Source organism: Rhincodon typus, chromosome 1 (assembly GCF_021869965.1).
Source record: "Rhincodon typus isolate 14 chromosome 1, sRhiTyp1.1, whole genome shotgun sequence".
Taxonomy (NCBI): domain Eukaryota; kingdom Metazoa; phylum Chordata; class Chondrichthyes; order Orectolobiformes; family Rhincodontidae; genus Rhincodon; species Rhincodon typus.
The window spans coordinates 149546523-149572874 of NC_063332.1; the positions used below are offsets into that span (position 1 = coordinate 149546523).

The window sequence follows — 26352 nt, forward strand, 5'->3', positions numbered from 1 at the left end:
CCAGAAACAAATCTAGTTTTTCTCTTGAAGGAATACAATAAATTTGCATGAACCAGTAATCTGTTCCAGAGGTCTACTATTCTGTGAAGATTTACAAAAACCTACCATCTAATTTTGCAATTACTTAACATGTAAGTGTGCTCCTGGTGCCGGTCTAACCTATCCAGTTGAAATAATAGTCCACACAAATACATTGTAGCGCCTTTGCTGCTTTACAATATCAATTAAAATTACCTGACTGTACACTTCTGTAAAGCATACAGACCCTGTTTGAGTAACAAAATTGTTTTAAACTAGAAATTGATCACATCACTATTCTCTGTTCTTTCCAAAGCCTAAATATCCCATATCATGTGTGGAGATCTAACTTGCCACAGTGTTCTAATAGAGGCTAAATTGATGTCTTGTGCAAAGACGAAATGGCATTCTTTGTTTTGTAATGACTTGCACCTTGAATATAAACTTTTATTTTAGCTACAGCTTCACTGTGTTTAACATGCACTGGTCATACACTTTAAAATGATCTATCTTTAAATCAACTCTGGTTCCTGTAGAATGTGGTGTATATGTAGCATGTAGGATGCCCATTCAGATTCTAAATACACTGAAATCATGAAAACCTAACATAATTCAAGGTTGTAAGGACAGTGATTTGTAAAATGGAAATAAAGTTACTGACTTGATGTAGTGGTCTGTGCCTTTCAGAGTTTGAGATGATCAGATACTGCTGGTTTGTTCAGTGAAGATTTTACTTTATATTTAGCGTACGATTACTGGCAGGTGCTATTCCTTCCTGTTTACATTGCTGTAATTAGTTCCAGGCAGGTCATGAGATGTTACAATACTGCAGCCAAAAGCTTGCAGCAGTTTAGCACCTGATCATTTGGAATTTGCCCTGAATATTGTTTCCATTTTGGCTAATATGTGTTAGTGTCAGTACACTTCTATGTCATTTTATAGAATTAATTGTTTACTTACATATGCACAATATCAAGCATCTCAGAGATTGGTTTTAACCCTGCATCTCAAAACTGTCCTGTTTCTCCAGCTACAAGCAGAAATATTGCCAAGCCTTCATAAAATCAAATGTGACATATTATTGAGATGAATTTTAAGAATTTGAAATGTTAGCTATAATCTAACTCTTCAAAGTTGCTGTTTTTGTTGTTTTGTCATTTTTGCTCATAAGCTCTTACATTATTTTTCTATCATATTGCAGTGTGGAGTAGAACTAGAAACTGAAGATAAAAGTGGAAACACACCTTTAAAACTTGCAAGAGAATGCCAGTATAAGGATATAATAGCATATTTAGAAAATACTATCTATCAAGCAAGGAATGTGATTCCAAGATTTGACTGGAGGTAATGTAAAACAATTCAGTTGCGTAAATTATTCTTTTAACATATCACTTTGCTCTGGAGACACAGTCTCAAAATATGTTGGCCAGTGATGAAATACAGTTGATCACTCTGGCAAAACTCTGAAGAGGGTCCAACAAAAAAGTATAAATGGCCAACTTTGTAACTGAACCCATTAACAGCCAACCTGGGAGAGGTAATAAGACTGGGAAGCAATGCATTTTTTAAAAAAAGATTAGATGAGTGCATGAAGAGGTATAAGTTGTAGAATCTATAATGGGATCAAAGTGATCAAAAAGGCTTGAGATTTATTCTAAGATTAAATTGGTTTTTGCCAGCTATGGTTCCCAAGGTGAAATAGGAAACTGGTTTAAGAACGACAGTAGCAGCAGCCCTTTTGAGGTTGAATCTGTGGAGGTAAACACTATGCATTCGAAAATATTGTTTTGTTTTGTGAAAATGCAAGTAATGTAATAGGATAAGGGAAAGTTGATGGGGGAAATGTGCTTACATAAGCTAAATACAGTTGCATGTCTGATTTTGCTGCTTTGCAGGTTTCACTGGATGGTGCAGAATCAAGTGACCTTTGTAAATTCCTGCAGCTACATGGTGTATGGATTAAGGGAGGTGCTGCTGTGACCTTTATAATCAGAATAAGGCCAGGAAAGCAAAGTTAGGGTAATGTTTTATTAAATGTGCCAAAGGGGGCCAAAAATGTATTGATCTAAAGAATCCTTAGTGCATAAGATTGCCTCAATAAGGCAAAAAGTGCTTCTTAATTGTCATAAATAATTCTGAATTATCATTTATTTGATAATGCCTGTAACAGTGTTATTATAAATACTTTCTGAAATCCTAAAAGAATTAAACAAATCTAATGGCTTGTGTCACTACAGTACATAAGGTGCAATTTTCCCTTGTCTTGAGATGGCGAGAGGGGAAATAATGAGGTAAGTTAGACATGGAGAGAAACTCACTCCCTTCTCGCCAACTTGGCAATCAGGCAATGGGCAAGATCATGAACAGCTTACTCAATTTGTCAATAATTAAGGCCATTAGGTGGTCAATTAATGGTAGGAGAAAGAGGCTGAACTTTGAAAGTCAAATCCTGACTGGCCTCTCCCCACAACTACCACCCTGTTTGAAGAATGGAAAGACTTGATTTCTCACGGCTGAATCCCCTGATGAATAGGCCATGACTGGTGGATTTCAGGATCCAGAAGCTGCCAACTTTTGATTGTCTGGCAGCTTTTGGCAACCTGGCTCACTAGTATTGAGGCCTGTGATAGGGTGAGGTATTCGCTCACTTGTCAGCTGTTAACGAGCTGATTGGTGGGTAAATGGGTGAGTTATGTCACCAGTGGGCCTTCTGTATTAGTTGCCATCTCACACACTCAACTCTCACACTTTAAAAAAAGTGTGAAATTTCACCCATGGACGATTCAGCTTGTGGTAAATGATTGTTAAGACAGAAGCTTTAGTTAAGGGATCTTGTGGTGCAGTGATAGTATCCCTACCTCTGAGCTAGGTAGGCCTAGGTTCAAGTCCCACCTTCTCTAGAGTTGTATAATGATATCTCCAAACAGGTTGATTAGAAAATGTTGGTGGGGATATAGGAAAATGTCATCTTAGCACAGCAAGAGAAATTCTCATGTAATTTGATTAATTAAGAACAAAAAGGTTTGTAGTGACAGTTCTTATTGGCCAAATCATCAATAATGAATCTTGGAGGTGTGGGACTGAATGACAAGCTTGTGAATCTTGAAACTAGCATTGCCTATATATTAAACACTGATTTAGAAGAGATATCTTTTTTCACAGAGGTTCTTTCGTAGCTGAGTACTTAAGATTGAGTTATACTTACAAGGAATGTTAGGACAAGTCATAAGGAGGGCATTGGATGAGAATTACTGTGCACATTCTCCCATGCATCCATCAGAACTTTGCTGTGGACCAACAATGATACCTGTAAAATGGTATAAATATTGGGCTGAATCTTGTGCTCCTGGAGATAGAGAGTCTACAGGCAGCAAGACAATATAATTAGGCAGGCTGGTGTCATACCTAAATCCCAACAGAATTAAGTTTGGATATGGACAGTCCAGAATCAGTGAAGGACAATTTTAAGGACCTCAGCCAGTCATTGGATTAAACCAGTTGCCATTGGGCCTGTCACCATGTGGCTTGTCTAACACGTGTAGGCAGCTTGTTACCCTGGGGTGGGGTCCCCCTCAATAAACGTCTGGCCAAGGAACTGGATATAGGGCAGGAAGGTGTCCACCATGGAGCCATATACCTCCCACCCATCCCATCACCCTTGCTTCTGACCACCTCATTCCTCTCTCCCTGAAACTCCTAAACTCAGAAATCACCCCCACAAATCACTGACCTTACACCTTGGTCTTCCACCATCCTGGGTGTCCTTCCAGCAGCAGCCACAGTGTCTTCTGTGGCTTGCAGCTCTCACTGGGTGAGAACCTCTATCCCCAGTGTCCTAACACCCAGCAAAGGTCCCCATTGCTTTTGTAATCAGCAGGCCTTTCCAAGGAGAGGGAAAGTGGTTCTTTCTCTGGCTCTCTAGCCAACTGCAGAGACCTCTGTTGCCTCAACAAGATTCCACCTATTGTCAATGAGTTTTATCACAACGAATGTGGTAGACAATTAGGAGAATCTCCAAAGAAATGCACCTCAACTGATCCTGTCATGCCTTCTTATTTTAGCTGTGCTGCCAATGGACTTATTGTGTATCATAACATCTCTGAACAGACCGATTAGAAAATATCTACAAACTGACTTATCAGGCTGATGTTTTGGGAGAGGTTTTATCAGTGATTAAAGAGGTTTTTGTTTTATTCTGTGGCAACTGTATGACCTTCCACAATGTGACATTTTAACTTATGTTGTCAAACAAGCAGGAATGCAGCATCGGGCAGAGGGGCCTATCGGGTTGGTTCCAGCATTCAGGTATGTGATTAGGTAGGAGGAGGTTGATCAGGTGCATAATATACTAAAAGATAAACTCCTAGACCACGCTTTTAGTGAGAGCTTCATTTCATTTAAACGCACTCTGAAAAACTCGCAACCCACTGATGACAACACCCCTTATTTCTGTAACCAATTCTAACCTAATTAACTCTTAATTAAATATCTGTCACTTGTTCACTTATTCCGTTAGGTCTCAGACATCCCTCCCAACCTTATTAGGAGATAAAAGGAAGACTTTGCGATTGGGGGAAGGGAGAGGAGAGCCAGATCAGGGAGGCCCAGTGTTTCATTTTAGAACCCAACATGTTCTTCCGAGCCCACGAAGGAGAAAATAAAAAAAACTCACCATTTTTGGAGTAGTCCCTTTACTGTTTCACACTTCAGTCAGACCCCAATGTATCCATCACAGCCTAATCTGTATGTTCAAGAAAGATCTTTGTTGCTGACCTCCTCATGGGCCTAACTAGAGTAGTCATCAACAATCAACAGGTCTAGGCAGTGGGCTGTGGATGGGATCATAATTCGTGACTGACGGCCTGCCTCACTCTTGCAGCAACGTTTGTGCCCAGGTGACCTTGGAGAGGGAGCAGGCAGTGTCCACCAACACTCTTGAGGCTTTTAGAGAAAGGCACTGCAGGGCTGGAATGCAATATCTTCCCATTTTGATTTAGTCCCCTTCTCTTTCCCTCCCCATTCCCTATTTCTGTTGTTGTTGGACTGCGCCTGGTGGGAAGTGCTTGTTAATTGTTGTGTTTTAAGTTATGAACCGAGTCATTTGGTAGGGCGTACACGTAAACTTAAAAGAATTTTGCTGCTTTCTAGCAGTTGGCCCACTCACCTGCTCAACGAAGCAGGTTAAAATTGCAACCAATAGGAAGACAGTGGGATCGCTGGGGTTAAGTTGCTGCAGCTAGTTTCTGTCAGACTGCCAGGGTTACAGTCATCTAAAATGTTGATAACTAAGACATTCTGTGCAAATTATGTGAAGCGATCCACTTTAAGTTACCATGAAACATAGGAAAAGGGAGCAGGAGTAGGCCATTCAGCCCTTTAAGCCTGGCTCCACCATTCAACATGATCATAGCTGATCATCCAACTCTGTACCTTGTTCTTGATTTCACCCATTCTATCGGAATCCTTTAGCCCCAAGAACAATATGAAGCTCCTTGAAAACATTTGATGTTTTGCCCTAAGCTGTTTTCTGTGACAGAGAATTCCACGGGTTCACCGCTCTCTGGGTGAAGAAATTAAACAACCTCCACTTAAAAAAAGAAGGGTCCTGAAACTGGGCACTTACTGCTTGCTCAGTGCTTGTGCCTCGTTCACAGGCAGAAAGATAAAAAAAAATGACTGGAGAGAAATATTCTTCAAAATGGCAGTTTGTTAGCAAGCACAATGGGTAGAATTTAATCTCCATGGCAAAGGCAGAAATAGGTTCCCCATTTGTTTTTGTTTAGGAACTAATTCCCACAATACTCAAATGAAAACTTAAAGAACCAGCACATGGGCACGAGTACCTACTGCTGCATCCCACCATCGGGTGACAGTTCAGCAGGTCTGGCCAGGCTATAAAGGAGTCACCTGGAAAAGCAAGTAGGCTCTGTGTCAAGGTCCCACATTTTTTGAATAAAAACAAAGTTGCTGGAAAAGCTCAGCAGGACTGGCAGCATCTGTGAAGGAAAAAACAGAGTTTAACGTTTCAGGTCCGGTGACCCTTCCTTAGAATCATGCCCTTGTCCATCTGCTTTTTGTCAGAAGTCTGAGCCCTTAATTCTGTTCATCCCTTCATCCGCTATAGACATTTTCAAACTTTTCCACACATCAGATCGTCTGCTTATTAATTTTACCCCCACCCCCAAGTAACTGTCAGATTGAAACTTTGTCCATGCCACTTTGGAAATGTAAAAACCAAGATATAGACCATTTTAGCGGTGCCTCCCTGCAGATTCTCCTCCAGGCTGTCAGGGAATGCCGTGAGATGCTCGTCCCAAGGGATGTTAATCCTTGACCAAAGTGGCACGGACAGGGATTTCGAAGGAGGTTAGCAACCTTGGGGTTAACTGAGGATTCTGAGTCCAGTTCAGGAAGGGAGTCAGTGACATCATGCAGTCTGCCCTGGTAAATGACATGGTGGCCTGGGATTGTCCCTCCTGGACATTAGGCTACATATTTGTGTGAGTGTACAGGCAGACTGGGTGGATAGATGTGTGAGGAGCTTTAGGACGGATGGCACTTGAGATCAAAACATGTGACGATTTGGTTTGAGTGAGCAAGCAGATGCTATCTAAATACAATGATGGGTCAGTATGTGTGACAGGATGTGTCAAACAAGGGGCTTAGTTGGCATTTGTCAAGTCACCAAATCTCTACTTCTGCAGCAGGGCATCCCGACCTGAACAAAAGATCAAAGACAGGTGGATAGATGACGGTCTCCTGTGATTTTCACTCCTGAGGTGGAAGATGTCCTCTAGATTGCTGGAGAACAAGGCCACAAGCCCATAGCTGATGGCAAGGTTGGACTGGCAAGGGAGCAAAGTGAGAACGCATTATACCTGGTGCTGCCATATGGTCACTCAGGACCATGGGAGGAATTGTGCTGTGCTCTTGAACTCTGTGGAACATTAATGTGTTTACTTTTGTTCTCCTTTTCAGATCTCCACAATCCAGACGCAAGGCCTCAGCCACTGGAGATCGAAGATCCCATTTCTGGGGAAATTAGACCAGTGACCCAGAGGATACACTGTCACCTGCATTTCTCACATTCTCCACCAGTGCAGGCCCAGCAACCTGTCTCACATTTAGAGTCAAATCCAAATTCTTGTGAGCACAGCACAGACAAGGTCCAGTTTCTGAAGGAGGCTTTGGTAGCCAGGACCTAGGCATTAGAAGGACTGTTGATGAACAGCTCCATGCTGATCTTCACACTGTCTGCACCCACCCCTCCCCCATCTTGACCATAAGACTCCTGCTGGTAATGCAGCAGAGATCCCAGGGCTATCCATAGCTTTGCCAGGACTATTGAGATGTATGCCATTGGCGTGCACGCCATTGCATTCTGCTATCCCCCAGGCATTTGAGCACATGGCTTCCTCCATGAAGAAAGTGGCAACCACCATGGGGCTCCAGGTAGAGCAATGGAGCTTTTGGCACTTGGACAAGCACACTCTCGCTGTAGGTATGGGCTAAAATAGCAGGAGCTATGCAACAGGGGTACAGACAACTGCACTTGCTCAAAGTGCCTCTTCTGTTCAGGGACATAGAGAAGTACCATTGCATGCCCAGATGGAGGAAGATGGAATACTAGATGTCTGGGCATTGTGAGGGTGGGTATCCTCTTAGGGCAGTTATAATTTGAGTAGCCTCTCTTCATCCCCTCAGCCATTAACATAATTTGCTCCAGTTGACATGGTGAAGGAGGTTACTACTACACCCATACAGGATGCTCTAATTAGGACAGGACCCCTCTAACCCAAGTTGAAGGTTATGGCATAGAATGGAATCTCAGATGCCTATGCTAATAGGTGGATGGAAATCACAATCTGGACCATCTAATCTCTTACCATCTCTTAGTGATGAAATCATGTCTTCCCAGGGACCTTTCCTTCACCATATTATGTCCTTTATCACCTCATTCCTCATTCCATATAGACCAGAAATTGATCCATTCTCCCCTTCTGACCCTGGGCACAGCCTGCTCAGTAATCTTGGCTGTTGATGTCAATGCATGTGATAATTGTCATCCTCACAGATGTGCCAGTGGGAGCACCTCCACAACTCTTGCATCTGCACCATTTCCAGGGTCACCTTCCATCACTTGATCCTACAGCACAGATGTTCTCTCTGTTGGAGGGGCAAGCAAATTGAGGATGATAAGGGTGCCTCATGAGAGGTGCCACCTTTACTCTCCTTCATAACATCCTCATTCCTTAATGAGAATGATGAATGTCTGATGGAGCATACTAGTTGGGACACTACTTGGATCCCAAGGATCTCTGTAACACTATTGACCAGTTCCACATTACTCAGCATTACTGCTACTGAAACCCCTTAGACAGCACCTTCCAAACATACAACCACTTCCATCTCGAAGGGCAAGGGCAGCAAACACATGGGAACGCCACCACTTGCACATTCTCCTGGAAGCTATTCACCATCCTGACTTGAAAATGTATTGCTGTTCCTTCTGTGTCACTGGGCCAAATCCTGGAATGCCCTCCCTAAAGGCATTATTGGTCTACCGTCAGCACATGGATTGCACCAGTTCAATAAGGCAGCTCATCACCACCTTCACAAGGGCACCTAGGGATGGGCAATAAATACTGGCCTAGCCAGCAACCCCACATCCCATGATTAAATAAACCTCCTCTCCCTCATTGCTTCAAAATGAGCTTCACCATAACAATCAAGCAAAGGGAAACCCTGCTCCAAGTGCAAGTCACACCTCTGTGGTAATCTTAACCATTTCAACTCACATTAATACTACAGTTGGGCCTCCACTCAAGAGGTTAGCCACCCTCTCAAAGGAGGAGTTCATGTGCACGTAACCCTAAGTGTTGGTAGCACTTTTGAGCTCCTCCCTCCTCTGTCTAAAACCCCATCCTGCCTCTGTAAACTGTGGTATAGGAACACATTTCCTGCTGCTGATCAATATATAGCCTCCTTCCCAATGGCTGCTGAAGGCCTGCATCCTTATCCATCGTTCGTGCCTCCATGGTCTGAGGGGGACTGATCACAGCCTCAGTGTCTGGTATTTCCTCTTGCCCGAGTGCCATGGTCATCACCCTGTCTCAGCATACCTACATGAATGTGAGGACCCACCAAGATGAAAGTATCTGCACTGGTGGATGGTACATTTTGAAGGTGTGACAATGTCTTCTTCATGCAGCTGTGGTCCTGCAGAGGTTGTAGGGAGAGTGGGGGCGAGTGAGTGTCTTGGGGTGAGTCCTACAGCTACAGGAGCCACAAGAGCTGACTATTAGCTAGCTTAGCGGGGTGGAAATCTCTACAGTTCTGAGGCTGCACAGTCTTACTGGTGCACTTTCAGCTAGATTGAAGTGGTCTGCTGAATGATCATTTAGCCTACAGTAATCATTAAATGTATCAGGAACTTTGGTTTCACCAGGTCCCTCTGCCTTCTCTTTGACTATCAGAGTGAGAGATTGCAGAGAAGGTTTACTGGGATGTTGCCTGGTCTGGAGAGTTTTAGTTATGAGGAGAGGTTGGACAAAGTTAGATTGTTTTCATTGGAAAAACAGAGGCTGAGGGGCGACCTGATAGAGGTCTACAAAATTATAAGAGGCACAGATAGGGTAGATAGTCAGAGGCTTTTTTCCCAGGGTGGAAAGGTCAACTACAAGAGAGCACAGTTTCAAAGTGAGGAGGTGAAAGTTTAGGGGAGAAGCCCAGGATGGTGGATGCCTGGAACACATTGCCAGTGGAGGTAGTGGAAGCAGGCATTTAGCAATGTTCAAGGTGTATCTTCATAGACACATGAATGAGAGGCGAACAGAGGGATAGAAACCACACATGGGCAATAAATAGCGGATCTAAATAAGAATTAGGAATCAGTGCAGATTTGATGGACTGAAGGGCCAGTTCCTGTGCTGTATTGTATTGTATTGTATCATGGTTATCATCAATGAATCCTGCTCCATAAGTTTATTTGATGACAGTTTCTCTGCAGCTTTCTGGCCATGAGCCATTCTGAGGGGTCAGTAATGGTCCCAGCATATACACATTCAATTTCAGACTAGTTTGTACCCTGAGCCTCCTCAGACTTTGGTTTCTGGACAGTCCAAACCCTGAGGCCTGTCCAAGGGGTTAGGAGGCACACTCATCTTGCCAAATGTACATGTTTGCCAAATCTCTTTTCTACACTGGATCCAAAGTTCTCCTTGCCTGTTTTCTGCCACTCGTAGCAGTAGCAATCTCCAGCCATTTCTGTTTGGTCTTGGACAATGACATTCTCCAGCCATTCTTTGGGAAACAGACCGCCCCTCTTCTCCCTCATTACCTCCAAAATGAGCTTCACCATACCAATGAAGCAAAGGGCAACCCTCCTCCAAGTGCGAGTCACACTTCTGTGGTCTTCTTAACCACTCTATTAGCCTTTCCTGCCATCTTCCATGATGTGTGGACAAACACTCAAGATCCCTCAGTTCCTTTGAGCTTTCTAGCGTTTGTGCCATTCATTAAGTACTCCTTTGTCTTGTTAGTTCTTCCAAAGTGCATCACCTCACATTTTTCAGGGTTAAATTCTATCTGACACTACTCATCTGACCAACACACCTATATTTTCCTATAATCTAAGATCTTCTTCCTTACCATTAACCACTCAGTCAATCTTTGTGTCATCCACTAAACTCAATTACAAGGCCCCACATTTTCTTCCATATTGTTTACATATATACCATGTGTGTATGTATTATATATATCACAAACAACATCTTCCAGTGATATAAACAGCCTTGTACCACCACCCTCTGGCACCTACTAATAAACAAATTTTGGATTCATCATGCCAAAGTACCCTGGCTATACCAACTGAACTACCCTCATTTACACACTTGATAACTTCCCCATAAATTCAATTAAATGTGTTAGGCAAGGCCATGTTGATAATCCGTGATCAAACCTTGTCTTTCTTAGTGGAAATTAATTCTCTCTTTCAGAATTTTCTCCAACTGTTTCCCTACCACTGATGTGTGACTCACTGGTCAGTAATTTCCTTATTTATCTCTACCACCATTCTTGAAAAGCGTAACCACATTAGCTGTCCTCGTCTGGCGCCTCTCGTGTGACTATAGAGGAAGTAAAAATTTAAATCAAAGCCCCTGTACTTTCCTCTCTCATCTCCGACAGCAGTCTTGATTACAGAGCCTCAAATACAACTCATCTTGACGTACAAATCATTTATTCATCACCACATCTTGCCATAGCCATAAATTATCCACCAACATGGTCTGGATACTGTTATACTTGTGTGTACAGCGTTCAACAAAGTATTATTATGGTTTTTAAAATAATTATAAGTGTAGTTGTTAATGTTGGAGATACTTAACTGATCAATAAAAAGGTCTCAATGTGTTAGCTCTGTTTTCTAGAACTCTAGTCCCTCCAATCCCAATTAGAGAAAATACCATTCTAATATTCAGTGCCATTGATCTCATTCAATTTCTCTAATTCTTTGCAGTTCTTTGGTCTTTGGCCCACCTGGAAAATCTAAAGGACCGATTCTTTTTTTTTATGGCTGTTTGCTGTTATGGGGTTATCCCACTTATTTTACACAGGTCAGTAACTGCAAATATGCTAAAGTGGCAGCCAGCTAGAGGTCAGCAACACATTCAATATTCTAAAAGAAATTGCTTCTTAATATAAGAGAGAGCTGCATTTTCTAACACCATATTTCGCCAATACCCAAAACTCTTGGGAGATTTTCATTCCAGTGTCTCATGGATGTACTGCCATGGAAATCTCAGTATTGGCAAGGAATTATATTGACATGATCATCAATAATGAGGGAGCAGAGGATACGGGTTAGCTTTTGAGGCAGCAGAGTCAAGATGGATTGCTTTTGCATTGGTATTCTATATCATTTGTTGTAGAAATTACATTGTATGTTGCAGACACACTTCCTGTGTTTGACCGGCTGAAGAAGTGAGTAGAAGTCTGGCACCTCTCAGAAGAAGGAATGATAACTGGCCAACACAACATTCCAAACAGCCTGCAGTAACTCCTTGTCACCCATTACAAAAGCACCATGAAAAAAAGGCATAGAACAGGTCAGCTTCTTCCTAATTGCTGAGAGTTTTAGGTGAGGACAAAGAATCTTAAAAGGCTGTGGGGAAGGGTGGAAGGAGACTAAGAAATAAGGGAGAAAGCCTATGTGTGTCTGAAACTCATGAATTCAGGGTATTCCAAAATGCTTTATGGCTAATGTAATGCTTTTGAAGTGTAGCTACCTGATAAGGCAGACAGGATCTCAGTTTTATGTCCTATCCAAAAGTCAAAGACATTGTAGTAAAGCCAGCCTCAGCACTGAAGTGAAATGGCAACCTAGATTTTGTGCTTGAATCTCTTTAATAGGATTTGAACCCATGCCGAAAGGCAATAATGCTGCTACTAAGCTAAGGCTAACATACAATAAAATAAGGAAGGAAGTAATACATGCAGCTAAATATGCAATTTTCTAATACTATGGCCTAATATGTTGAATGCTATGTAGAAAAGACATTTTGATTCATACACTGACATATCTTGTGTTTCAGATTTGATTATTTCACATTTCATTCATTAAGCCAGCATCACAGTTAGCTTGAAACAAAGACAGAAGGTGGTGGAGAAACTCAGCAGGTCTGACAGTGTCTGTGGTGAGGTACACACAGTTAATGTTTTGACATGATCCGACCTGATAGTAATACTGGGCAAGAACTTTATAGATCACAAGTTGTTATGAGTTATAACAGTTTGTTTGCTGTGGAGGCCAGTTATTAAACATATTCACACAAGGGTGCCACTAATTTTTTTAACAAAAGGACACAAGGTTATTATACAAAAGAACAATAAGTTATGTATCTAATAATTTAGAAGAAACAAAAGAAAGATTTAAACCTTTTACTATCAATATCCCTTACACTCCATTCCAGCAAAGCATCACCCCGAATGTATAAAAGCAAAACATTGCAGATGTTGGAAATCTGAAATAAAAACAGAAAATGTTGGAGAAATTCAGTAGTTGTTGCAGCATCGATGGAGAGAGAAACAGAGTGAAGGTTTAGAGTGAACTATGACTTCTTCAAAACTGAAAAGGGCTATAAAATTATGTTTTTTTATGCTGTTGATTAAGGAGGAGGAGGACTGAGTGGAAAAGTTGGTAAGAATGCCCAGATCAAAAGACAAAGGAATAGCAACGGTGGTAAAGGAAACACAGAGATGAGAAATAGGAATAAATGATAGGTATGAAAAGGAGAAAATAGATCCGTTCTTCTGAGAGCAAAGCTAACAAAACACACATAAAAACCAGAAAATATATCTATCTGAGCTCTTCTGCCAATTTGACTAATGGTCTAATTCAAAATGTCTTGCTACTTTACTGAACTGTGACACCTATATCTTTTATTGTTAATAGAAATTGACAGAGATCCTGTGAATGGAAAATTAATTGTTAGAAATCATAGATATTTAATTATCAGTACACATAGATGGAATAAACTATGCTAGGTAATAGTTGTAATTTCACAATTTTGTTTTCACTATCTTTCTTTTTCCTGAATTAGAAAGTTTCTCAGCCAGTGCAGTAGATATTTGATTACATACATATCCAAGGCAAGTCAATTAATCTGCTGCTAATGACTTCAGTTGCTGTCTATTCTATTGCACAGATTGTCTCGATCTCCTTCAAAAGGCTAATGACCTGCCATATCGCCTTCTTGGTCGGCAATGTACTGATGTGGTATCTATTTCTAAAAGCTTCCCTGATGGATCCTGGTTTCCTTCAAGGAGACAGTGAAGAATACAATCGTGCTCTTAGGCAGGTATAACTCCCAACCTTTCTTCTCTGCCAAGGAAATTGTATCTTGCAGAAAATTCCCAGCAGTATTTCATTCATGTCCAAAGGATGTCACAGTTTGTGTTTCTAAGTACTATGAGTATCTGCATCCATACAGACCAGAAAAAAGTGTGCTGTAAGTATTTAAAGAAAATTTTACTTTTGCAGTATTTGGTGCAATATTACAGTAATGGTGAAAGAGTGAGTTAAATATTTATCTCATTCAAACTGTAAAAAGAATCTCACTTTCTAGCAGGTGAAAATAATCTTAAAATACTGATTACTTCTCAGCTGCAATTGACTCAATATCACAAAATCCCGAGAGTGTGGAAGCAGATCATTAGGCCCATTGAGTCCACACTGATTCTTTGAAGAGCATTCCACCCAGACCTTTGCCGTCCCTGTAACCCTGCATTTCCCGTGGCTAATCCATCTAGTCTGCACATCCCAGGACACTATGGACAATTTAGCATGGCCAATCCACCTAACCTGCACATCTTTGAACTGTGGGAGGAAACCAATGCAGACACAGGGAGAATGTGCAAACTCTTACACAGTCTTCCAGGGTAGTATCGAATCCAGGTCCCTGGCGCTGTGAGGCAACAGTGCTAACAACTAAACCACCATGCTAACCTGAGAAATATATTCTGAGAAATCTTGCATTATGTTTAACTATTGTATTTAGATATTGTGGATAAAAAAGTAGGCAATTCAAATCCAAGTACCAACACTGTGCATTCCATTGTGTAATACTGTTGTTGTTACATAGAACATAGAACATTACAGCGCAGTACAGGCCCTTCGGCCCTCGATGTTGCGCCGACCTGTGAAACCAATCTGCAGCCCATCTAACCTAAACTATTCCATTATCATCCATATGTTTATCCAATGACCATTTAAATGCCCTTAAAGTGGGCGAGTCTACTATTTTTGCAGGCAGGGCATTCCACGCCCTTACTACTCTCTGAGTGAAGAACCTACCTCTGACATCTGTCCTATATCTATCACCCCTCAATTTAAAGCTATGTCCCCTCGTGCTAGCCATCACCATCCGAGGAAAAAGGCTCCCACTGTCCACCCTATCTAATCCTCTGATCATCTTGTATGTCTCTATCAAGTCACCTCTTAACCTTCTTCTCTCTAACGAAAACAGCCTCAAGACCCTTAGCCTTTCCTCATAAGACCTTCCCTCCATACCAGGCAACATCCTGGTAAATCTCCTCTGCACCCTTTCCAATGCTTCCACATCCTTCCTATAATGCAGTGACCAGAACTGTACGCAATACTCCAAGTACGACTGCACAGAGTTTTGTACAGCTGCAACGTGACCTCATGGCTCCGAAACTCAATCCCTCTACCAATAAAACCTAACATACTGTACGCCTTCTTAACAACGCTATCAACCTGGGTGGCAACTTTCAGTGATCTATGCACATGGACACCGAGATCTTTCTGCTCATCCACACTACCAAGAATCTTACCATTAGCCCAGTACTCTGTATTCCTGTTACTCCTTCCAAAGTGAATCACCTCACACTTTTCCGCATTAAACTCCATTTGCCACCTCTCAGCCCAGCTCTGCAGCTTATCTATGTCCCTCTGTAACCTGCAACATCCTTCCGCAACTTTGGTGTCATCCGCAAATTTACTAACCCATCCTTCTACGCCCTCATCCAGGTCATTTATAAAAATGACAAACAGCAGTGGCCCCAAAGCAGATCCTTGAGGTACACCACTAGTAACTGAACTCCAGGATGAACATTTCCCATCAACCACCACCCTCTGTCTTCTTACAGCTAGCCAATTTCTGATCCAAACCGCTAAATCACCCTCAATCCCATGCCTCCGTATTTTCTGCAATAGCCTACCATGGGGAACCTTATCAAACGCTTTACTGAAATCCATATACACCACATCAACCGCTTTACCCTCATCCACCTGTTTGGTCACCTTCTCAAAGAACTCAATAAGGTTTGTGAGGCACGACCTACCCTTCACAAAACCGTGTTGACTATCCCTAATCAAATTATTCCTTTCTAGATGATTATAAATCCTATCTCTTATAATCCTTTCCAACACTTTACCCACAACCGAAGTAAGGCTCACTGGTCTATAATTACCAGGGTTGTCTCTACTCCCCTTCTTGAACAAGGGGACAACATTTTCTAGTCTCCAGTCTTCTGGCACGATTCCTGAAGACAATGACAACATAAAGATCAAAGCCAAAGGCTCTGCAATCTCCTCTCTAGCTTCCCAGAGAATCCTAGGATAAATCCCATCTGGCCCAGGGGACTTATCTATTTTCACACCTTCCAGAATTGCTAACACCTCCTCCTTATGAACCTCAATCCCGTCTAGTCTAATAGACTGTATCTCAGTATTCGCCTCGACTACATTGTCTTTTTCCTGTGTGAATACTGACGAAAAATATTCATTTAGCACCTCTCCTATCTCTTCGGACTCCACGCACAACTTCCCACTACTGTCCTTGACCGGCCCCAATCTTACTCTAGTCATTCTTTTATTCCTGACGTACCTATAGAAAGCTTTAGGGTTTTCCTTGATCCTACCTGCTAAAGACTTCTCATGTCCCCTCCTGGCTCTTCTTAGCTCTCTCTTTAGGTCCTTCCTGGCTAACTTGTAACTCTCAAGCGCCCTAACTGAGCCTTCACGCCTCATCTCTACATAAGCGTCCTTCTTCCTCTTGACAAGAGATTCAACTTCTTTAGTAAACCACGGTTCCCTCGCTCAACCACTTCCTCCCTGCCTGACAGGTACATACTTCTCAAGGACACGCAGTAGCTGTTCCTTGAACAAGCTCCACATTTCAATTGTGCCCAGCCCCTGCAGTTTCCTTCTCCATCCTATGCATCCTACATCTTGCCTCATCGCCTCATAATTGCCTTTCCCCCAGCTATAACTCTTGCCCTGCGGTATATACCGATCCCTTTCCATCGCTAAAGTAAACGTAACCGAATTGTGGTCACTATCACCAAAGTGCTCACCTACCTCCAAATCTAACACCTGGCCTGGTTCATTACCCAGTACCAAATCCAATGTGGCCTCGCCTCTTGTTGGCCTATCTACATACTATGTCAGGAAACCCTCCTGCACACATTGGACAAAAACTGACCCATCTGAAGTACTCGAACTATAGCGTTTCCAGTCAATATTTGGAAAGTTAAAGTCCCCCATAACAACTACCCTGTTATTTTCGCTCCTATCCAGAATCATCTTTGCAATCTTTTCCTCTACATCTCTGGAACTTTTCGGAGGCCTATAAAAAACTCCCAACAGGGTGACCTCTCCTTTCCTGGTTCTAACCTCAGCCCATACTACCTCAGTAGACGAGTTGTCATCAAACGTCCTTTCTGCCACCGTAATACTGTCCTTGACTAACAATGCCACACCTCCCCCTCTTTTACCACCTTCCCTGATCTTACTGAAACATCTAAACCCCGGAACCTGCAACAACCATTCCTATCCCTGCTCTATCCATGTCTCCGAAATGGCCACAACATCGAAGTCTCAGGTACCAACCCATGCTGCAAGTTCACCCACCTTATTCCGGATGCTCCTGGCATTGAAATAGACACACTTCAAACCACCTTCCTGCCTGCCGGTACACTCCTGCGACCTTGAAACCTTATTTATGACCTCACTACTCTCAACCTCCTGTACACTGGAGCTACAATTCAGGTTCCCATCCCCCTGTTGAATTAGTTTAAACCCTCCCGAAGAGCATTAGCAAATTTCCCCCCCCCCAGGATATTGGTACCCCTCTGGTTCAGGTGTAGACCATCCTGTTTGTAGAGGTCCCACCTACCCCAGAATGAGCCCCAATTATCCAGGTATCTGAATCCCTCCCTCCTGCACCATCCCTGTAGCCACGTGTTCAACTGCTCTCTCTCCCTATTCCTCGCCTCGCTAGCACGTGGCACTGGTAACAAACCAGAGATAACAACTCTGTTTGTCCTAGCTCTAAGCTTCCACCCTAGCTCCTTGAATTTCTGCCTTACGTCCCCATCCCTTTTCCTACCTATGTCGTTGGTGCCTATGTGGACCACGACTTGGGGCTGCTCCCCCTCCCCCTTAAGGATCCCGAAAACACGATCCGAGACATCACGGACCCTGGCACCTGGGAGGCAACACACCAACCGTGAGTCTCTCTCGTTCCCACAGTTATAAAGAGAAAATCATTCAATTTACCATGGTTGACCTGAAGAATTATACTTTTCTAAGAAAAGAAAGTCAGCCATTTAACACTGGGTACATCAGACAATGTATAGCATTTTGCAACCTATAAATTTCCCTGTCGAAAATTAATTACATTTTAACCAGGGTTTGTAATTTCTGAACAATAATCAAATTGTGAGGATTTAGAAGTATGTAGATCCACTTTAAAAACCATGTAACGCATGGTACATTACACAGACTAGTACTACAGTCCCTACGGAACAGTATAGCATAAGCAATGACACAAGTGTATGTAAGTGTATGCATAGTTGCATGCACAGCTGCATGGAGATGAAATTTGGATTGACACACCAATCATCTGGTTAGCACGTGTTGAAGGTGAAAATTATCTTCAATGTGTTTATTATTTTCTGTAAGACATCAAATCAAAGTAAAACAAGAGTTTTTTCAACTTTTCTCTGGGGTATTTTTTCAGAAAACGTATTGTTACTATATTTAAAGGGTCATTGACAATCTACATGACAAATAAGCTTTCAAATTTGAATTTAAGCATTATTTAATCTAGCAGGAAGATATGGATTAAAGAGGTATGATTACAGGAAAAGTTTTGACTAATACTGATACAATGCCACTGATGTTTTGTAAGGAAGGAAAGATTAAAATAATTTAATCTTATATTTAACAGATTTCTTGGTATTATTGCAAATGAGATGGATTATAACAACAGGGAACTTTGCCCTCAACATTAGTGAGACAACATTTGGTGTAATTTGTACAATTTTAGTTTCCTTACTGAAGGAAGGATACAATTAGACCAAGTTCAGAGAACATCCACTAGGCTGATACCTTTTATAGAATAGTTGTTTTACAATGAAAAGTTCAGCAGTTTAGTCTCACAGGAGTTTGGTAGAATAAGAGGTGATCTTATTGAAATATAAGATTCTGTGGAGAGAATGTTTCCTCTCATTGGAGATCTGGAACTAGGGAGGCACAGCTTGACAATAAAGGATCTTCCACGAAAGACTGAGATGAGGAGCAATTTCACCTGTCAGAGGGTTGTTAGTTTTTGGGATTCTCTTTCCCAGATAGCAGTGGAGGCTGAGTGTTTTAACATATTCAAGACTAAATTAAACAGATTGGCAAGGATGGCAAGAGTTATGGGGGCAAGCCGGAAAGTGGAGTCAAGGCCTCAATCAGATCAGCCTTGATTTTATTGAATGTGGTGCGGGTTCGATGGGCTGAATGGCATTCTTCTGTTCCTGTTTCTTAAGTCCTTATGATTAATTAGGCAATAGATGTTGGACTTGTCAGTGACTCTCACATCCCAAGAACAAATGTATAAAAAAGCTGCAAATCAAAAACCAAAACACCATGATAGCAAAATTCACTACCCATAACACCAGCTCACCACAACCTTGTCTAGGCAACTACAGACAGGCAACAAATGCTGGCCAGCCAGAATGCCCAGGTGCCACGAGTGAATAAAAAAAGTTTCAACATTTGTCCTGTTGCAGACTACTTCTGATATGCCATTTTGTTGAGATCCTTTAGCTAGGCATTGTTTGATTGTGTCATGATTGTCGGTGTCGGATGCTGCTATGACATCTGATCTGCCATTTTGAGCTTTAATTTTCCAATTAGACCATAAAACTGGAAGAAATAGGCACAGGAGTAGACCATTCGGCCTCTTGAGTTTTGATGATCTGTTGTAGGCAGGTACAGCTGAAAATGCATTGAACAGCGCAAGGAACCTCCATCAGTACAAGGCATCACTGTACACCTTGCAGGTTCATTGCTTTTTTATTATCTATCTGCTCTTGCTGAATTAGTGGAAGTTCTGCCTTATGGTGAAATTATAAAAAGTTGGTTACATTTGGAATTAGAGTCTGTGCTGTCTTTGTAAAAGTGAATACATTGCTTTTTCCCAGCCATGCACTATATTTACATTCCTCATTTGGCTGAATGTCACAGGAGCCTGAAGCAGAGACAGCAGTGAAGAAAAGCTGCTCACAGAGAGAGGATGGGAAGGGTTTGCAACCCAGGACCTTACCTCCAAGGTTCTGTAATGAGCATTTCTCCCTACTGCATCTTGGCCAGGATAAGTCTGTTTAGTGACTGCTTTTTACCAAGGAAGTGGTCACAGAAATGTGTCACCCTTTTGAGTTAGACATGCAGCTTCAGAACGGGGAGATGAGATGCTGCCAGTGACTACGCTCCTGAACATTTTCTCAACAGCTGATCCTTTCAGGCAGGAACAGATGACACAGCAAACCTCTTGCAGTTCCCCAACTATCACTGCATCTGACAGGTCACAGAGGCAGGAGATTCATTACCTTGTGTCTGAACAGAGAGAGAAACAGGGAGATCGAAAAGGTGTCTTTCCCAGGATATCAGGCTTCACCATGGTGCAGGCAAACCATGGATTGTATCATGTCACTTTGCAAATGCTGAGGCTCAATGGTGAGATGTACTGGAACCATAAGCAGAGAAGTTAAGGAAGATAAAGTGGAGAAAACTTAACAGGCAAAAATTAGAATAACAGTAGTAATATTTAAAAGGAGGCTAAGAGCTCACAATAAATATATTCCACTAAAGCCAAGTCAAGATTGTGATGACATGGAAAAATAAAAAGCTGAGGAGAGAGGTGAATCTACAGAAAAAAGCAAAATCAAAGGATATAAATAATAAAAATAGGATGACAAAAAGGAAATATGATCATTTCAGGTTTGGGATTGAAAATATGACAGTTCTATTCCATAATGTCTTTGTATAGAAGCCAGATCCATTGTCTGGTGATGTTTAATCTTGATGCAGTTACTTGGCAGTTTTCGTCAGTTTGTAATTTGCCATTGCCTTTCACTGTGAGGGCAGGGCAAAAAGGCAGTTCCTGAGCCTACCAGAGTCAGAACAGGAATTAAACTGATGCTACAGACATTTTTCTGAATCACACCAGCCATCTAGCCAACTGAGCTAGTGTGCCCAATCAGAAATTGGGAAATGGAAAGATTGAATATTATGAAAAGAATGTATAATCTTACAATTTAAACTTTTGAATAAAATATTAATACTGTCTGCTAACAGATAACAGATTTAAAAATAAATGCAGCTGGATATGAGCTATATTTATCTTCTAAGGGTCCTTAACACTCATTTAAGAATGAGTTTGATGCCAGATTGTCTGATACGGCTGGACACAGATCAACCTTGATGCTCAGTCAAGGTCTTTAATAATGTATTCTCAAAGGTCACTGCAGTTCAAATAAATGAGTCAAGCTGTCCCATAAATATAAATAAGGTTCACTCATTTTAATTGTGAAAATTGCAGCAGTGTTATGTGAACAATTTGAGGGTGCGCTAGCCACTTAGGACCAAATTAAAAGAAGCAAGGTATTGTTCCGTCTTTTCTGTCATTTAACTTGCAGATCACAGGCCAATTCTCAGATTTAAAGATTGTAAAACTTACTGTTTCAGAATGATATTAAATTAATCTTACTTTCTAAACCAACATCAGGATATTTATAATATTTGTCTTACTTTACAAATATACAGTTGTAGCGTCACAGGGGCCAAATGACTTTATGGATTTGGAACTACATTGCATTGAGTTCAGCAACTTCCAAATCATTGAAAATACCAGCATCAGTTGCAGTACAAAACATCTGATGAAGAATTGAACCTGCCAAATTTCAGCTTTCCTTCACAGAATATGTTGACATCTTGATGGGATAAATTTCCACAGCACTCTAGTTGCTGGCCAATATTCATCTATGGGCCTGAATGGTGAGAGTTATAGGTTATTTGAATGTGATAGGTATCACACTTAAACCTGATCTGACTGTCGCTGACATCTGTACATGCAGTATTTTCTGCCAAAATTACTAGACTGAAATCAGGAGCAAGTGGCATGACTGGATATTCTCATTCCACAGCCCAGAAAAACAAATACACACACTGTGCCTGTTTCAACTAAACAAGGTGACAACAATTCATTTCACAATGCATTGACCAATCAGAGTCAACTTACCCAGCTTAAAATTTAAACAAAACTTGGCAGTTAATTGTTGATCGTCATTATCTTGTGCATTCTTGACAACACATTTACCAACCAGAATCCACTTGCCAACCACTCAGCACTGTCCTCTCAGTATAAATGGTGTTTTCACTTAGGTATTTCTTGTGAATTGTCCTGATGAGCACAAGATGAAGATCTTTGACAAACTTTGTCTTTTTTCAGCAATAATCAAGTTCTGTACAATCAAATACCTATTTAAATAATTTAGTGAATTATAGAGTAGCTTTTATTGATTTTGTTACTCATCATTCCTGTGAAGGTGTTGCTGTCCTTCAATTTTCAAGTCAGAAGCAGTGCCTTTGTTGTGATGCTAATACTTAAGTTGTACCAAATATATCTCCTGAGACCTTTTGACTCAGAGCTGGTACAAGCCCCTGACAAAATGATGATGTTTAAACTTTCTGACTTCATTTATACAGTATGCAGACATCTGATTAGCCCTCCTTTGGTCCAAGGAGTATAACACATTAATCTTCTTTAATTACTGCATAATGATTATATTATTTTGATAATTGCAAGGTAGACTATCTCTGGCTAATCCGATAATTTGTTTGGGGTGATCAAGAGCAGAGCAAAAAAGGAATTTCTATGGGTATTAGCTGTTTGGAATTTCTAGAAGGCATTTGATAAAGCTCCTCACAAGCAACTTTTAGCAAAAGTAAAATGCAAGGAATTTCAGCAAACTTAATACATGGATTGGTAATTTACTATGACAAAGAAGGCAGTTGCCCAATTCCTATTTACCTGCTTTCCCCTTCTCTGTTGTGTAACCACCTCTCTAGATCTGCTATCCACATAGTTCTCTGCTTTGTAGTTACAAATCAGTAACTCCAGCTGTTGTCTCGAACGCCATTGTTCAAGCTTGAGCAGCCAATGAAATTTTCTGCCAATGGGTTTGTCTAGGTCACATGAAATGTTGGTGATTTCCCACATGCCACAGGACAGGCATTTGACTTGGCAAAGCTGTCTTGCCATAAATTCAAGTTTAATTAACTTTTTTAACATTACTTTTGTACTATATAAACTGGAAATTACAAGAAAAAGAAATTCCTTGAACTAACCACTGTGCTCATTTAGAAAGTTTCATTTTCAAAATGATTGGGGTTGAAACACAATGACAAACAGCAGCAGCTCAACAAATAATCCACTCAAGACTTTCCTGTGATGTCACTGTTATTATGTTTCTTTGCTGCTGAATCACATTCTGTAGGCTTTGTCCCCCGGTTTCTGAAGGTAGGTCCCTGCTGTGCCCATACTTTGTGCCATTATTTACAAAGGTCCCTTCTCCACCTTCTCCCATGCTGTTTCCAAATCATCTGGCAGCATACTCTGTCCCACCATTTAAGAAGCTGCTGTCCCCACACTCTTTTGCATTTTTTTCAAAAACTACTGCCTCTACTCTCCCCCACTCCTTATGAAGCTGCTGCTGGAACAATCTTTTGCACTTTTTCAGAAGCTGCTGTCTCTGGGCTCTCGCTTGTGCTGTTTCAGAAGCTACTGTCCCTGCTCTCTCTCTCGTGTTGTTTCAGAAGCTGCTAGCCTATCTCCCTCCATTCTTTATGACTTTGCTGTTCCATCTCTCGCTCTGTCTCTCCCTCCAGTTCTTTATGAAGTTGCAGTCCCCTCTCTCTCTCATTGTTTATGAAGCTGCTGGCCCCACTCAGTTTTATGTTGTTTTGGAAGATACTGTCCCCACTCTCTGTCTTGCTCTTTACGAAGCCACTGTCCCCATACTTTCTTTCGCTGTATATGAAGCTACTGTCCCCATTCTCTCCTCTGCTGAAACTAATTCCTGGGTGACTTCACTACAGCCCAAATAACATCCATTAACCAATCTCTATGTTTTGTGTCAGAGCCAACTTCATATGCACATTGTTATTATCCCTTTTATTCCATATACTTTAATTTTACTCACAAATCTGTTGTGCAGCACTGAATGAAATGCCTTTTGGAAATCCATGTATACAATATCAATAGCACTACCCTTATCGACCCTCTCGGGTGCATTATAAAACATGTTAGCTACATAATGAGATGTTAGGTTAGAAGACAAATACCTTAGTCAAAGTGGTAGATTTAAAGGAAGAAAGTAAGGAAGAGAAGTGGAGAGGTCCTGAGAGAGAATTCCAGAGCTTAGGTCCCAGGCAACTGAAGGCAGAGCCACCGATGATGGTGCAATTGAAATCAGGTGTGCTAAAAAAGCCAGAAGTAGATGAATGCAGATATCCTAGAGGCTTGTCAAACTGGAGGAAATTAGATTGGAGAGGAGTGAGGCTACAGAGGGATTTGACAATGACCATGATTATTTTGTTACAGACAAGGGAGAAATGGCAGGATTGTTCCCTCTCTTCCAGCAAACAACTAACTGCATCACGATGTATTTTAAAGAAGTGCTGTTTGAACACTTTGTGTCTCCAGAACAGACACACAGGACAGGTTTTCTAATGAGTTGAATAAATAGAAAGAATAAATATTTGTACCTCAACACCTGAATGTAATCACAACAGCACTCACACAAGACAGACACATACACAAGAAAAGGTCATTACTTAGCTTTTTAAGGAATCATAAAAAGTCATTATTACTCTTGTCTTTTAAGATGGACGCTGGAAACCTTGCAGACTGGATAATTTCCCTTTGGTCCACTGAAGAAAATGGAGGTTGGAACACAGTGGTTCACTGCTTTTAAAAGCAAATTTCTAGTTTTTCTCCATTGAAGATTTGGTTGAGCCCTTGTAGCAATGATTGGGCTTAGTTATGCAATTCTGTAGGTAAAAAGCTAACCTCAGTGACCTGCTTTTTGTTGGACTCTAGGTAAAGTTCTTTCTTTGAGGATGGGAGCTCTTCCCACTATGGTCCCTTTGTCTTCAAGACTAAAGACATCAGAGGCTGCTCTCATTAGAGACTGCTCTCACATCAATATTACTGACCTCTGCATCTTATCCAGAGATGGCCTGCATCTATGGACACACAGTGACCACTTGATTCCAGTGAAGGTAAATGTCACTCCACCTCTCAATTTCTATGCTTTGGAATCCCTCCAGGATTCAACCGGTCATTTGGCCTCAGATTTCACAGTGGAAGGCACCACTAGCATACCGGAACCTCAAGAGAGGCAGGGGGCAGAGGTGATCATAGTGGCCGTCGCTGAGGAGAAAGTGCTATAAACGTTGAAAGGTCTGAAGGTGAATAATCACCCAGACCAGGTAGACTACACCCCAGAGTTCTGAAGCAGGTAGCTGAAGAGATTGTGGAGGTATTGGTGGTGATCTTTCAGGAATCACTGAAGTCAGGAAGGGTGCCAGAGAACTGGAATAGCTAATGTAGCATCCCAGTTTAAGAAGGGAGGGAGGGTGAAAACTGGAAACTATAGGCCAGTTAGCCAGACCTTGGTAGTTGGCAAGATTTTAGAATCTGTTATTAAGGATGAATTGCAGAGCACTTGGAAGTGCATGGTAAAATATGATGGAGTCAGCACAGCTTTGTCAAGGGGAGGTCATGGGTGACAAATCTGTTAGAATTCTTTGAGGAGATAATGATCAAGTTAGACAGAGAGCCTTTTGGGGATAAAGGATGGCAGCCAGTGACGAGTTGAGTTCTGCAGAGGTCATTGCTGGGACCACAATTAATCACATTTACATGGACAATCTGAACAAAGAAATGAGGGTATTTTTGCTAAGTTTGCAAATGACACAAAGATCGGTGGAGGGACATAGAGTATTTAGGAGGCGGGGAGGCTACAGAAGGACTTGGGCAGACTAGGAATGTGGGTAATAAACAAGTGGCAGATGGAATGTAACACAGGAAGGTGTGAGGTTATGCACTTTTAGGAAAAACAGAGATGTAAACGGGAAATGCTTTGGAAACTGAAGCACAAAGGAAATTAGGAGACCTAGTTCAGGATTCTCTGCAGTTTCATTTGGCAGTTAGGAAGGCAAATGTAATAATAGCATTCATTTCAAGACAGCCCTAGAATACAAGAGCCGAGATGTACTGCTGAGTCTGTACAAGGCTCTGGTCAGACTGCATTTGGAATATTGTGAGCAGTTTTGGGCCCCCATATCTAAGGAAGGATGTGTTGGCCTTGGAAGGAGTCCAGAGGAGGTTTACAAGAATTGATCCCAGGGTGAAGGACTTGTCATATGAGGAGCAGCTGAGGCCTCTGGGTCTGTATTCGATGGAGTTCAGAAAG

The 26352-nt window shown here is 41.6% G+C and overlaps 1 protein-coding gene across 1 annotated transcript in view; it reads left to right on the plus strand.

The window, feature by feature from the left end:
* The window catches only part of LOC109927799 (probable protein S-acyltransferase 23), an 87903-nt gene that overhangs the window by 41793 nt on the left and 19758 nt on the right, over nucleotides 1-26352 (plus strand). The window contains exons 5-7 of the mRNA XM_048603671.1: nucleotides 1220-1362; nucleotides 11537-11633; nucleotides 13725-13877. Of these exons, the coding sequence (XP_048459628.1) occupies nucleotides 1220-1362; nucleotides 11537-11633; nucleotides 13725-13877 (393 nt within the window). The remainder of the gene's footprint in view (nucleotides 1-1219; nucleotides 1363-11536; nucleotides 11634-13724; nucleotides 13878-26352) is intronic.